The sequence below is a fragment of the Engraulis encrasicolus genome, chromosome 17 (genome assembly GCF_034702125.1).
Source record: "Engraulis encrasicolus isolate BLACKSEA-1 chromosome 17, IST_EnEncr_1.0, whole genome shotgun sequence".
Taxonomy (NCBI): Eukaryota; Metazoa; Chordata; class Actinopteri; order Clupeiformes; family Engraulidae; genus Engraulis; species Engraulis encrasicolus.
In genome coordinates, this window is record NC_085873.1 from 22,105,444 (window position 1) to 22,121,449 (window position 16,006).

Sequence of the window (16,006 nt, forward strand, 5' to 3'; positions counted from 1 at the left end):
TTATGTCTTAAAGGTTAAGAGGATCAGAGTTCATAAAGGTTTGAGCGGGCCTCAACCAAACTGCATTTTTTTCTTCTTTTTGGGGTGCTGACCAAAATATTGCAAAACTGAAAAGTAAGAAAAGGTCGCACCATGCTCAGACTTTCTTGTAGTATCACGCAGAGAACGTCAAAACGCATCTGTGTAAAAAGAACGTTTATGCAAGGTGCAACCTTTTCTTACTTTTAAGATTAAGGGGATGAGTGGATTCCAATGTGCGCACTCCCTGCCTCCTTTGCTCACTTGCCTGCTTGTGACCTCGTGATGATGTCACTGATGACAGTAAATTAATTCAATATCTTGCAAGAGCACAATTCTAATGCCATTTCTCATTTGCAATCGGTATGGTGAATGAAAAACAGTGCCCTAGTAGTAGTTGTGGCTATGGTGACAGCTGGAAAACTTAATTGTTTTCTCCATGGAGGCCAGGAGGCGGGGCGAGGTTACAAGCACAAGTGGAGGACGGGAGTCTGTATATTGGAATGCACTCAATGTGTGCAAGTCAGCTGTCTTCCTCCCGTCCTGGTCTGCAGCCTCCAAGGCTTGATGTCAGCGACAAGCAGGGCTATAAATGAACTTTTGTCATCACTAGCCAAATTGTGGTAGTAATAGTAAACGTAAACGTACGAATTTTCACCACTCAGCAATTGACTGGATGTCAATTTAGAGAGCCCTGGTGATGAGCAAAGTTTTTTTTATCCAATATCTTGTAAAATCACAATTCAAAGGTCATTCTCACATTTTTGCAATCGGGATGTTGAATAACGGAAAAGCCCCTCATAATATAAGTTGCTCTGCGTGGGGCTAATACACTAGGGAAACTTCATTGTTTTCTCAGTAACATTTTACCTGACGCCGGTGTCATATGCATGTCATTACAGTGTCACAATAGTGTCATTACACAGTCCATAAACTCATAACTCATAAACATGTCCATGTCAAACATTTTATGACTGTTGGTCTTAAGTGACATTCAAACAAAATGTTTATGACATGGACATAATGTTCATTATACGTGCATAACTGGGCCATGACAGTGTTATGACATGCCTATGACACCGGCATCAAGTGAAGTGTTACCATTTTCTCCACGGAGGTGAGACAACGCTGACGACATAATAGGCCACAAGCCAGGGTAAAGGACAGAAGCAGGCCAATCACGTTTTGCATCATCTGCATCAGTGCTTCAGTTTAGAAAGCTTTGCACATCCTCTTTCCACTGGCATGACTATGATTTCTCTAATGCACAGTTCAGATGTACCGTAACACCTAAGTGGATGTGTGATTTTTGACGCCCGTACACCTGCCCAACGGATCCAATTGGGGTATTATTGCTCTTTTCCACTGCTGGTTTTCTGGAGGGCCTACAGCGCGACACAGCGTGACAAGGCCTCCAATTTTTGCTTTTCGATTGTGCAAAAAGTGGTGGCCGAGTCTCGCTTTGTCAAGCTGTAGGCATATCAGGAAACCCCCAGTGCCTATTTAAAATTCTAAAAAATAGAAGCCTATTTTTCAGAGTGAGAAATTCAAAATGTGGAGTGAAAGAGGGCCAAAATGATCTAGTCTAGCCTCACATCCACTAGTATTTCCTGGCAAAATTATATTTGATCATTCCAGGCATCTCTTCCCATTTCTAACCAAGTAGCAGTTAAAACGTCTGTGTATCATTCTTCAGGTGAGTAATCTTATTTATAGTAGCACCATCAGTCCTCATTCAAGAGGACTCAGCCCATAAAGCCCATAGTGGAATATCAGTGGAACGCCGTGTGTGGGCGGGGTTTCCGACTAGAACTACACTACTGGCCCTCTGGCGGTCAGTTGAGGAATCTCCCAGTAGCCCAACCCCCTGCGGAAACATAATGACCGTATGCACGGGAGCTGTCATGAGGAATTTGCTGTGTTTACCCCCAGACCACAGCTTCTACGAACCACACCGGACGATTGGAAGTTGTTCGAGGGCTACAAAGTAAAGGCAAAAAATTGGATGCGTTCTTCAGAGTACGGTCACACATCGAAACACCACAGGTAAAACAGGACGGGGAAGTTTTGAACGGGCTTTATGGTATCTTTTTTTCTCATGTAAAATAAATACAAAAGACACTCCCCGTCCTCTCACATCGCTGCTTGTCTGCAGAGCGGAACGCTCGCATTGGCCGTTTCCTGCCGGCGCCCCAGTCGTCGAAGAGAAGGCAAGGAAGCGGAATGGCCGAGAATAGCAGCGATACCAGCGGACAAGACTGCAGAAGGTGCCCTGTTCTGTCTTCCCCGGGAGGTAAACTCCCGACGTCTTTCAACGGAACGTCGAAATGGGTACGACTAAATGTCGGCGGCACCCATTTCCTAACAACACGACAAACCCTCTGTCGGGATCCGAAGTCGTTTCTATACCGCCTCTGTCAGGCGGATCCCGATCTGGACTCCGATAAGGTAAGCAAAGTCGACTCGGGATAGAAAAAGTAAGCGTTGACGTTCAATAGTTCGGGAAAACACAAGAATGTATGGGCTTCTTCTGTACACAGGACAATTTGCGCGTATGCAATATTCAGCGCGAAGCATCGGCGCATGATTCAGTGAATTCTGAGTCCCATAAATTAGTTAGGAGGACAGAGTTCCTTGTGTAACGTAATGCACATCACCCAGGTCCAGGACATGATTCTGCTAGCTTGACGAAATTAAAGTATTTAACCCAAATTGTCGAGCCAAAGGTAACTTTCCCCGACTGTCTGCCAACTGTCCATCGGGGTGTCTTGGCAACTGTGTGAAAGTTAGAAGAGATCAAGTGTTGGAAATGTTCGACTTTGTCGGATCAGTTCGTGTGCCTTTGTTTGCAAGGAAGTGCAATAAATACCACTGTCCACTTCTCTTCCAGGGTGGAAATTGAGACTATTACAACCTGAAAATTGTATCAAACCACATGGGGGAACTAGATCACTATTCCAAGTCTTTCTTTGTGTGCGCGACATTGCGCGAGCCAACCGTATCTCACTCATTTCGCGAGTAACTATCATCGCCAAAATGAGACGGTTTGTCTAGGTCTGCAGCGGTGATTTGCAACGTTCAGTTTCCGTCCAACGTGTCATGAAAACTGGTCACCCTGGATGTACGGTTCCATTTGAAATATGACGTTCGACCTTTGAGTGTTTGTAATCCGCTTTCACTCAGTTTGGGGTTGACACAGACCTCGTCCCCACGCGCGTGCGTACTGCGCGCCATAGCATACAGACCCTCTCTTGTCTGGGGCGCTGAAGCAACCCAAGTTTTTGCTTAAACACACAGGCTGTTCAGAGGATGGCGAGGCTTGAATGGGCATTTGCTCTCAAGTGGCAAATGCCTTGGCATGGGTTACCATGCGCAGTAGTACACATGTAGGTCACATGTTGTCATGCATTGACTATCATGATCATAAATGAATAATGTTGTATAGTATATGCAAGGAATTGTTACCAAGGTTATTCAGGTTTTCTCCTTGAAGCCACACACACACACACACACACACACACACTATAGCCTTGGTTGTTTCATGTGAGTTTGGAACAGTTCTCTCTGCTCATTCAGAGCTGGTCAGACATGCTGCATGCTCCCGCATCATTTGCTGAGTAGTGTGTGGGGATAGGGGTCATGATGACGAGGTCACTCCCATGCTGCTCGGCCATCTGTCCCTTTTACTCTCTAATCTTTCTCTTCTGGTCCCTTCATCCACCGAAAAAGACTCAATTTGCCTCCCCGGCCTGCACAGAATTTCCTGCACCACACAGGACCCCGGATTGGATAACTCTCTAACGAATTGTCATTGATGAATTTCATTCAAATGAATTAAAAAGCAAACGTGTGAGTTAATTCTTTGTTGCTGAGGTCAAAACGAACGCGAAGGGAATTCCCCAAAATTGTTGGTAGTGACCTGCATTCTCATGCTTTTTCCCGGCCGCTCACCGTCTCTCATAATTTAATCTCAGACGGTAATCTCAAAATAATCTCCTAATCCATAATAATCACAGCGTTTAACCCAAAGAGAGCAGTGGTTGGGATTAGCTGGTAAAGAGTTCCATCTCGGTCTTTATATTTCTATAATCCTGCTTTTATTTTATTTGGCTAATGTAAATGCGTATGCGTGGCTGTTTCTGTTGCTTTGTCTTCAGGATATAATTGGGTCACCAAGTGTAGCTCAGATGTGCTGTTATTCTGCACCTATACCGACACCACATGTGGGTCAAAGACATCCAACATGAAATTGTCCTTCAGTGCCAACGGATACTTTTGCTTACTGTAACTGTAATAAACGTGATTTTCAAAAAAAATTAAGTGAATACATGAAAGCCAAGCCAAAAAAATAATGTGTTCTGCAGTAACAGTAAGCAAAAGTGTCCATTGCACTGAAGGACAATTTCATGTTGGACGTCTTTGACCCACACGCAGACACAATAAAGCTACAAGAATACAAGACAACACAATAGCATAGAATATACCTAACAGCCACCATAACATATTGTGGCAAAGCTACGCATCTACACACATTTATTGAAGTTTGTGACCTCGGTCTTCTGCATATTCTCTGTCCCAGGGTGATTTCTTTTGTGGTGAAATTCAGAGAAACGAAAAGAGAATGAAAAAAAAACCCCAGAGAATTCACATGGGGAAACCCGCAACTACTGTATCTGTTTCAGTTAACTTACAGCTTTTACATTTCTCAGTTAATTGCCTCCTGTGTGTAAAAAAGGTAGTTATCGTTGCTAAGCATGCGGGAGCTGGAGATTTGTGTAGTAGTAGTAGTAGTGGGTAACTTCGGTCAAACTTCGTTTAGTAAACCTGTGTGACTGTAATCCGTATCGACATTTGAAATTCACCACTTGTCGAAAAAGAGATTAAATTTCATTGCTGTTACACATCATGCACAGGCATATGAGAGCCCCACATGTATAGATTTTCTTGCTCCACAGTCAAATGAAATCGCTCCAAATGGCTTGAGAATCTGAGTTGGAGAATGTTGTGCCAAGCAAAACATAAAGCATCTCGCTGAGTTTAACAAAGTAATGTTCAAAACAAAGTGATATTCATTTTCACACCAGACGAATCAATTAATAAATCCAATTACAGCTTTTGTCATATTTTTGTGACTTTGTGTCACAATTGTTACATGCTTACAGTACATGCATAGTCACCATTTTACAAACACATACTCGCCACCTTTATACTCCTCATTTGCACCAAGCAAATAAGTGTGGCAAGGAATGAGTAAGCTTACCTAAAATGACTGCATAGAAAATGAACAAGAGATTAGTTAAAACCACATTGAAACAAAATAAAAGTAAATATGTCAAGCTGATTTGAGGAAGGAGTTTTTTTTTTTTTTTTTAAACTGCACAGAAAATGAATAAGTGGCCCAGCCATGGCTCAAACAGCTGGGCACTGCACTGCCACACCGGCGACCCGGGTTCGATTCCGGCCCGGGTCATTTGCCGACCTTCCCCCTTTTCTCTCTCTCTCCCAACTCATTTCCTGTGTCTCTCTCCATACTGTCCTGCCTGAAAAATAATGCAACCCCCCAAAAAAAGAAAGTGAGTCTGTAGTTAAAACTGCTTGAAGCATTAAGCACGCCAGAGTGTGAGGATATGTCTTCTCGTCTCTTCAGCTGTGGCACGTGGCACTCTGTTTTCCCTGAGCTTTGGACCGCATTTCAGGCACGCACGCGCGGCACGGCACAGTACAGGACGATTCAACCAATTAAGCCTTTTAGGGAAAAAAAGATTACATCGGGTTAATTCTGTGTCTCGGAGTCTGAGCCTGAATCTCTCTCTCTCTCTCCCTCTCTCTCTCTCTCTCTCTCTCTCTCTCTCTCTCTCTGAGTGAGTGTGTTGAAACGTGCTCGTATGGCCCTCCATAATTTATGAGAAGAGGCTGACTGCACACATTAAGAAGGGAGTTACTGTCGGGCACACACACACACACACACACACACACACACACACACACACACACACACACACACACACACACACACACACACACACACACAAGACCTGCTCTGTGCATCAATATTTAAACCCATTTAAGCTAGAGAATGCCATTTGCCCTCTCAGTGCCTGCTTGGAACCAAAGACAACTATAGAATGGCGTGTGTGTGTGTGCTGGGGTTGGGGGTGGTGGATTGCCACGCAGGGGTTCCTGTAAGTGTGCTGCTGCATATGCCATGTGCAACTGCATGTGTCAGTGAGTGTGTGTGTGCGTGTGTGTTTGAATGTGTGTGTATTTTTAGAGAGCGTGATCTCTGGGGGTTCTCATGTGAATCTAACTCACTTCTGCTTCTTCTTGTTTTTTTTTCTTTTCTGTGCTGCTGCTTAAAAGTTTAATAGCTTTAATGCTGTCTTCCATCCCTACTTCCTTCCTTCTTTCTTTCCTTCCTTCCTTCCTTCCTTCCCTGTGTGTCCTCTCTCTCTCTCTCTCTCTCTCTCTCTCTCTCTCTCTCTCTCTCTCTCTCTTTCTTTCTTTCTCTCTTTCTCTCTCTCTCTCTCTCTCTCTCCTTTTCTCTCTCTCTCTCTCTCTCTCTCTCTCTCTCTCTCTCTCTCTCTCTCTCTCTCTCTCTCTCTCTCTCTCTCTCTCTCTCTCTCTGCAGGATGACTCTGGAGCATATCTGATTGACAGGGATCCTGTGTATTTTGGACCGGTCCTCAACTACCTGAGACACGGGAAGTTGGTGTTGAACAGAGACCTCACAGAGGAAGGTATGAATGCACTCACTTGGAGTACACTAACACTCTTATTTTTTAATTATTATTATTATTAATATTATTTTATTTATATATATTTGGGTTTTTCCCCCACGACATTGCACATTAAAGGAACAGTCCACCTCATTTCAAGAAAGTGCTCATATGTAGTTAAGTCCCAGATTCCGTAGTGTAGCCAAATTAAGCATAGCAATGCAAGTCTATGGGAGCAAACAAAAAAAGCGCTATTTAATCCCATCCTGTGATCACTTGTGGCTTATGCTCCCATTTACTTCCAGTGATAATGCTAAACTATGCTAATAATTCTGATACCAATAAATCTAAGTACTGAAAACACTGGGAAGAAAATGATATGCATATGCACATTCATGAATAATGCTTGGAATGCTTGGAGATTTATGTGAAAATCAAAAGTGTGGACTGGACTGTTCCTTTAGTGAACACATACATACATGTAAATGTACCAGACAAAGGCTAATTTCCATCTGGTGTCCAAAATAGGCAGGCTAGATGTTTACAAGCTAAGAATTTAGAATCACAGACATTCATACATAAAGTACAGTTAATGAAATATGCAGTTTGCATTTCCTTTTTGTATATTAAATGGTTGTGTTGTCTAATATGCTTGTGTGTGTGTGTGTGTGTGTGTGTGTGTGTGTGTGTGTGTGTGTGTGTGTGTGTGTGTGTGTGTGTGTGTGTGTGTGTGTGTGTGTGTGTGTGTGTGTGTGTGTGTGTGTGTGTTTTCATAGGGGTCCTGGAAGAAGCTGAGTTTTATAACATCACCTCCTTAATAAAACTCATCAAAGACAAGATCAGAGAACGAGACACCAAAACCACCCAGGTAAGATGGGGCATGTTGCGCACGCACGCACACACAGGCACGCACACACGCACACACACACACACACACCTCACTGGCTCATCAGAGGCACAAGCTGAGCCTCTTCCCCACAGATGTCTATATTGGGGGAGTTTGAATGCAACTGGGTCACCTATCTAGTCAGTTTTTATATTTCCCCCTTTCCTCAAGTTTACAGTGCTGTGTTCGAGTTGATGTGTGCGTCATGCTGCTTGTGTGTCATGCTGACTTTTGTTTGCTTCTACTTCTGTGTTACCCTTCTGTTTTGTTACGTGTCCTTGGGTATCTTGTAAACTGCTTGAAATAAAATGTATTATTATTATTATTATTATTATTATTATTATTATTGTTATTATTATTGTTTCAGTGGTTGCTCACTATACAGTTGTATACAGTTGGATCTGTTTCGTGCTGAGGGAAAGCTTGTTTTTCTTATTGATCTAGTCTGAAAGCTCTATCGGCATGATGCGAGAGAGAGAGAGAGAGAGAGAGAGAGAGAGAGAGAGAGAGAGAGAGAGAGAGAGAGAGAGAGAGAGAGAGAGAGAGAGAGAGAGAGAGAGAGAGAGAGAGAGAGAGAGAGAGAGAGAGAGAGAGAGAGAGAGAGAGAGAGAGAGAGAGAGAGAGAGAGAGATGTTCCCAAGGGAGGGAAGAAGCTCTTTAGCTCATTAGCCACGTGCGCAGGGCCATCCCCCACAGGCTAGATATGGCTGCAGCCTACGGGGCCCCCACCTGCCAGGGGGACCCTAATTGGCCAAATGAGGAAAAAAAATTGCAGAATTGTGACAAGATGCGTCGTGTGTTGTCGAGTACAGTTGGTAGACATGTTCCTACCTTGTAATTATGACACTATCTATGTACATTTGTCACAAAATATGTCCTCCGGGGAGGGGGTGGGGGGGCAAAGCAACCTATAGCCTAGGGGCCCCAGGTCATCTTAATTCGGCCCTGGGTGTGTAGTCCCGGTGGCAGCTCATCTCTGAGTGCTACCACTCTCACCACAGGTCTCCTCTAATGGGAAGAGGCCCAGTTCAGATGGATTTCAAATTAAGTCTTACAAGAATACGAACACGGAAGAGGCCGGAGGTGGCACGACACACAGGTGCCGGGTCAGTCGTTAAAATTAGATGCATCAGACTCGAGTAGCAATGGAAGAGGAGGGGCGGTTTGGGTTTAAATGATTTCTTTCCAAAAACACGGGAACCTGGTTAACCTACAGCCATAGTTAGCAAATCAGCCTACAGCAATCTACTATTCTACTATCGGCTGCAGAAAATGAGGAGTCAAGGCTGTTTTACTATCTGATCCAATTATCTGAGTGATCTTATTGGAATACCCCCCATGGTTAACCATTTTTTTTTACATTTGGCCTCTGATTTCACATCATAACCTTATGTTCTATTCACTCTTGTATGTTGGGTGTCGTTTGGAGCCCTGTCAAAGATATTTGGCCATGAAACGAGTTCCTATGTATCAGCGTTTTTTTTTGCAGGCACAAGCTATGCTGTTTTTAATTTATTCAGTACGGTACGCTACCACTCATAACGTGTAGGTGGATTGCTTGTTTGGAAACTTGTCAGTTTTGTGGGTAATACAGTTCTTGAAAGTCAGGTAATAGCAGATGTGATGTCATATCACGGACATCCGCCTTTACCAGTCTTTTTTTTTTAACGTAAGGTTGTTTCATGGATATAACCAAACCGAATATCTTTGGCAGAGCTCCAAATGACCCACAAAAGGGAGAGTAGAATATGATGTTATAATGTTAGATTAAGGTCATGTTTATTTAATGTACTGTATATTTTTCTGCTTGTAAGTATTAAACCTGGCTGAGTTAACCTTCAAAATGCCTTGCAGATGTCAGTTTCTATTTAGTTGAACGTGTTAAAAACGTTTTATGTGTCTTGAAAATAACCAATCTCTCTTTTCTTCTCTACTCCACTCCTCCTCCTCATTCTTCCCTCCCTCCACCATCCATCCTTCCTCCACCTCCTCTGCTGCCTCTTCTTCCTCCTCTTCTTCTCCCTCTTCCTCCTCCTCCTGCTCCCTTTCTTCTTCCTCCACCTCCTCCTACTCTTTTTCTTCCTCTTGCTCCTCCTCCTCCTCTTGCTCCTCTTCTTTCTCCTCCTCTTGCTCCTCCTCTTCCTCTTCCCCTTGCTTCACCTCCTCCTACCTCCTCTTGCTCCTCTTCTAGTTGCCTGTGAAGCATGTCTACCGGGTTTTGCAGTGTCAGGAGGAGGAGTTGACCCAGATGGTCTCCACCATGTCGGACGGCTGGAAGTTTGAGCAGGTAAACCTCAGCCAGTACCTCACCTGTCGCTCCCCACGCCCCCGCCCCCGCCCCCCAGCTCACCGCCCGTCCCCCTCTTCCAGCCAATCACGCAGTGCTGCTGCTGCTGTTGTTGATGACGTGGGCCTTGCCCTCTGCTCTGATTGGTTGTTGCAGCTTGTCAGTGTAGGTTATGGGCGGGCCCAGAAGTCAGAGTTTCTGCTGATTGTGTCTCGCGAAGTGAACTGGGAGGAGGCTGTTCACCCCGCTCCGAGTGGAGAGGTGTGTGTCCCACAATTCTCCTCTCTGGCCCTCTCTCCGCCCCATTACCGGCATGCTCCACCCCCTCCCACACCCCCCCACCCCCTTGCGAATGGCGGATGTTTTTGTTCTCTGTTCTCTCTTCTGTTTTTATCCCCCTCTGTTTCTCTGTCCTGTGTTTTTCTGTTGAGATTATGTTGGTGGTGGTAAACATGTGGTGTGTGTGTGTGGGTGTGTGTGTGTGTGTGTGTGTGTGTGTGTGTGTTTTCGTTTTCTGGTTCACTGCTAGCAGCTGGAGTCTCCACACCTGGCAACAGGTCCATTGTTGCTAAGGCCAGGCATGCCTGAGCATGTCACTGCACCACACACACAAAATGGATGTTTGGATGACTTTTTGCTTTGGTTTGTTTAGTAAAGTTAGGGAGTTTCTGTAGCAATCACTGGTAATTTTTTTTGTTTGGTTTTCGCATCGCATTGCATGACTTTTAACCAGAGATGTCAAAAGCAAAAGTATAAAAAAAAAGATTTGAAAGTTTCCTTCCATAACGGGTAACTTCTCTGAGTAACCAGTAGACCTGTGTACTTGTCGTACGATCAGATGACTCTGTCCTTGTTGGATCAAGTTTGTAGTGGGTCCTACTAGTTTTTAAGTGTTTTTCACCAACAACACAGTCTTATCTGTCTCTCATTAGGCACAATGGAGTAAATGGTGTAACAGCTATGTAATATCATGTAGTGTTGTACACCATTGTACACTTTCACTTTTTTACTTTTGACACCTCTGGTTTTAGTGAAACAGCCACATGCTCACATTGTTACTTGTCACTTCTCTCTTGAGTCTACACAAGAAGAGCACCATGTAACAACGGAATTATATGATGGACTTTGCTTTTGCTCGTTTTACAAATCTGCTCCTCTGTATCTCTCCCTGGTGTGTGTGTGTGTGTGTGTGTGTGTGTGTGTGTGTGTGTGTGTGTGTGTGTGTGTGTGTGTGTGTGTGTGTGTGTGTGTGTGTGTGTGTGTGTGTGTGTGTGTGTGTGTGTCACAGCTGGTCAGCATCGGCTCCTCCTACAACTATGGCACGGAGGACCAGGCGGAGTTCCTGTGTGTGGTCTCCAAGGAGCTCCACAACCAACCCTACGGCCCCAACAGCCAACCCAGCGAGAAAGCCAAGGTAAGGCGCAGTTGAGTAGAGTAGTAGAGTACTTTTATCAACCGTATGGCCCCAACAGCCAACCCAGTGAGAAAGCCAAGGTAAGGCGCAGTTGAGTAGAGTAGTAGAGTACTTCTATCAACCGTATGGCCCCAACAGCCAACCCAGTGAGAAAGCCAAGGTAAGGCACAGTAAAGTAGAGTAAAGCCAAGGTGAGGCGCAGTAGAGTAGAGTAGAGTAGAGTAAAGTAGAGTAAAGCCAAGGTGAGGCACTGTAGAGGAGTAGAGTAGAGTAGAGTAGAGCCAACGTGAGAGAGAGTAGAGTAGAGTAAATCCAATGTGAGGTGCATTAGAGTAGAGTAGAGTAGAGTACTGGTATTAGCCCTACGGCCCCAACAGCCAACCCAGCGAGAAAGCCAAGGTGAGACGCACTAGAGTAGAGCAGAGTACTTTTCTTAATCCCAGCGAGAAAGCCAGCTGTGCCCTACAAAGGCAAAGTGCAGTAATTACGCCAACATTCAAACTGAGAAAAAGAAAGTATTGGTATTAGGTCGGATATTGCACTTACTGTAAATTCGACATGGCAATATCTTTAAAATGGGACCATAAGGCTTTGTAACTAGATAAAAGAGGTGTTATGAAGGCAACTTTCAGTCTAAACTCAGTTTTGACAAAATATGCAGAAACTGCACATTGCCTTTGAAGGGCAGACTGTGCTTTGCTGTGCCGTACATCCCGTTCCCACTTACAAAAGCCCTAACGGATACACCTATGTTTGCCTTAGGCCTGGTGTGTGTCTGTGTGTGTCTGTGTGTGTGTGTGTGCGTGTGTGCGTGCGTGTGACACTTGACACTTGTCTCTGTTTGTTTACATAATGCATTTCTGTGGTTCTCCGCATGCCCCTCCTTACAACCGCTTATTTCCTCCTCTGCACAGATTTTACAGGAACGCGGCTCCAGAATATGAGCACAGCACCGCACAAAACCTCGTCACGGCCAGACAACGAAACATGCAAAACTCATATCAGCTTCCCTGTTGAAAAACAAAAAACATATCAACGCACGTCGGCGACAACCACGACAACAACAAAAACATGCCACGAACACGAGCCAGGACCTGCCAAGGACACTCCCAGAAAAGAAAAAAAAACAGGGACACACACACACACACACGCGCAAGGCAAGACATATCAACAAGCCAACAGCACGACATCACGTCACCGTCACCCTGGAGGACGAAGCAGGAAGAAGCCGTCTGATGATCCTCCTGCCTGCCTGCCTGCTCACCTTGACTAAACAATTCAGCTGTAACGAACACGGTTAAGTCATCAACCTGGCCTACAGTTGACCTACAGAAAGTGGTAAACCAGCTTATAGATGTCTTTGCAGCCATCAGCGAGTTAAGGGAGAGAGAGGACTCCGGCGTCTTCTATTAGCTGATTTACAACTACTTCCAGGTTTGACTTAACCCGGTGTCGCTACTGAGCCACCGTCTTGGAATCCTTCCTGCTCACTGGACTGTAAACATTCAGCTGTAAATACAAGGGAAAAGGGGGGGTGGGGTGGGGTGGAGTGACGTCGCAACAGATCTCCTCTCTGTGCCTGTTCAACTGGATCTGTTTTTGTTCATTTTTGTCTTTTTTTTAATTAATTAATTAACAGTTGTTGTTATTATTATTTTCGGTGGGTCTTGCTGTTTTTAGATCAGGGCCTGTGTTGGTTCATCAAACGTCTCCCACTGAAGAGAGTACTGATGAGCATTATTATTATTATTATTATTATTATTATTATTATTATTATTATTATTATTATTATCTTCTTGACCTCGTCCCAACACCACCTCCTGTTATCCTCCTCTCCTCGTATCTTAACCTTGCTAATTATCAGCACTGGCTCTGTCTGTCCCTTGAGACACTTCATGAAAAACATTCCAGGGAATCACAGAGCTGGGAAACAGATGGGGTTCTTCTGCAGCTTGCTCAGAGTTATGCCTTTCTCTCGCCTAGGGCTGCACAATATATCGAAAATGTATCGATTTCGCGATATCAAGAATGGCGATAAATAAGAAAATGACTTAATTATCAATAACAAATAAAACATTTTCTGTGCAGTCCAATCACTAGCTGAATGTCAACAAATGCGTGAGAAGCCCGCCACGACCAAAGGCTCGCCCCCCCACACAGACTGACAAATTAGTGACAAGAAAAACATTATGATATATTTCTAAATATCGGTATTGCATGCTATTATCGAGTATCAATTTTTTTTTCTGATATCGTGCAGCCCTACTCTCGCCCCATAAATACTGTAGGCTACAGTTGAGTCCTCTTTTTGTGTGTGGTGGAGACGGAGGCAATATCTCGGGTTAGTTAGTAACCTGGTGAGTTTCGTTTTAATAATTAAAATGGAAACGAGTTGAGTCAGGGTTGCTATGTTGTATTTGAGTTCCATGCTTGGGTATGTTAACTAAAGATCTGAAGGATGTCGTCATGCTTTAAGCCTCAACACCACAAGTTAAACAGCAGCTGGGGGGGAACTGCCAGAGTAATGAACCTGCTGGGGTGTGTTTCTCAACAGTGTTGTTGCTAACTAAGTTGGCAACTTACTTGGTTGTAATGTAAATTTCCCATTGGCAACTTACTAAGTTGTTAATCGGTTAGCAACGACACTGTCGAGAAACGGGGTCCTGGTTTAGTTAACCAAGAGGTAACTTTAAACATGGTGGTAGAAGACCCTGGGGGTTACATTCTCTACATACTGTACATGCCAACGGGATCATCTTCTGGCAGGTTAGGGACTAGCTCGGGAGTTTGCCACTCATCCTCCTTATTGTGAGGGCAATTTTAGAAACAACCTGCACATGCCTGATCTTCTGTAGGCATTCCAACCAGACTTCATCTTGAAGCATAAGTATGACAGCACACTTCATGGTGCCTGATCCACGTTCTCTTTTTCCTTAAACAAGGAGTTAACATGCTCTTGATTTAATTGTTGCCTTATTATTACATCATATTATCAGCAACATATTAAAATGGGATGGGGCCAATATTTACATTTGCCAGTTAAATATGGACTAGGGTAGTTAAATAGACATTGAAGTACATTTTATGTGTCTTACAAACGTCAAAGCCCCAAATTTGATGCCTATACCACCTTCCTTTACAATTTTATCAATTTATTCATTTTGTGTATCGCATTAAATTTTCACATTACTGCCTCCCATCTCCATAGGCCACGCACACATGCATGCTATATACTAGCCCGCTGTATTCCATTGGCTAGAAATATTTGGTTATTATACTTTTATGTTAAAGGCATTAACACGATTGCATCCAACCTGACCCAACCTTACCCGAATATCTTAACATTGTATGACCAGGGTAGAATATGGAGGTCTACCCAATACCCATCACTGCCTCAGATGAAGTATATCTATGCCCACCTCTCGCCCTCCTTTTAATAGTAGAGCTTTACGTAGTGGACCTTGGTGTGAGCCAAAAGGCTGCAGTGGTCCTGTTCTGCTCAAGTCGAGGCAAATGAAAATGGATGCATAGCATGTTTATTGTTACTACTGCATTTGAGACAATCTCTGGTCTCGTCGAGCCCCTGGATATTAGCGATGTTTGCAAATGTGTTGCTATACTGTATGTCAAGTGCCCCTATTAAGCAGACTGCCTCGCCCTCTAGAGAGTATTTTGTACATACTTAACAGTCACTTTGCTGCACAGGTGATCTACTATGACTAAATGATATCACGTGAACTTCAACTCACAATTTAATTTTACTCGTTTGATAAGAACCACCATTAACCATTCACATGGTCGGCCTTTTAAGAGTTATATGCTGTAGTTTATTGACTTTTTTGTGTGTACAGATGTAAATAGCCTACTGATAACGAAAGGGACCATGTGCAGCAAATCAATCTCACAGTGACTACTTTTTAAGGAGATGAAAAGGAAACGATTAGTTCACCTGCTTCCTGCAGCACAGACTAAATACCTGGATGAGATTTTTAAGTGGTTGATTAAATCTGTGTACAACTGGCATTCCAACACAAGGACTAGATGTTGTCTCACGAAGTCTGTGTGCTGCAAAGACAGAATGGGGTGTCCTTTTCAGAAGTTTTTGGTTTCAAGCAAAAAAATAAAAAAATGTGTTATCATTTTTTTCCACTTCCATATAGACGGTCACTGGTGAGTGTCTGACTGACCAGATGCACTAAATGCACTACACACATTTTGCACGTCACAGAAATATGTCACATAGAACTTAGTAATCAGAGAGAAGCCCGTTTCCAAGGACAGCATACCTTGCTGGAATGACTGTTTGTTTGTACATAACTTTTCTATGTATTGAACCTTACTAAACTATTCTCTAATGATTTAAAGCTGAATGTCTGTTTTATATATTCAGGCAAAGTTGTAGCTGAACACAAACTGGACTGTTATGCTATAAATTTTTTCCACATTGGTTAACTGTTTGTCTTTTATTCTTTACAAATAATTTTAGTGAAAGTGAAACTGCAACTCCCATTGTCATTGTGACACAGCAATCTACAGCCCACAAGTGAACACCACACACTGCACACAACAAAATTGCATTTATGCCTCAACCGTGCAAGGGGGCGGCCCCCAATGGCGCCCCAAGGAATTACAAGTGGTAAAATTAGCTTAAACTCAACCTCTCCCTTCTTCTGTCAACCCCACCT

At 43.8% G+C, this 16,006-nt stretch overlaps 1 protein-coding gene across 2 annotated transcripts; it reads left to right on the forward strand.

The window, feature by feature from the left end:
* The first annotated feature begins 1,880 nt into the window (after positions 1-1,880).
* Positions 1,881-13,717, forward strand: kctd5b (potassium channel tetramerization domain containing 5b). 2 transcript variants are annotated; one of them, XM_063221976.1, is made up of 7 exons: positions 1,881-2,466; positions 6,647-6,755; positions 7,511-7,602; positions 9,812-9,907; positions 10,064-10,168; positions 11,196-11,321; positions 12,236-13,717. In XM_063221976.1, exons 1-7 carry the CDS (start codon positions 2,242-2,244, stop codon positions 12,263-12,265), a joined length of 783 nt encoding a protein of 260 aa, XP_063078046.1. In that variant the 5' UTR covers positions 1,881-2,241; the 3' UTR covers positions 12,266-13,717. The 2 variants fall into 2 exon arrangements, with proteins under 2 accessions (XP_063078046.1, XP_063078044.1); XM_063221974.1 differs by lacking the exon at positions 10,064-10,168 and having other exon boundaries at positions 1,888-2,064; positions 2,174-2,466.
* Positions 13,718-16,006: the final 2,289 nt, after the last annotated feature.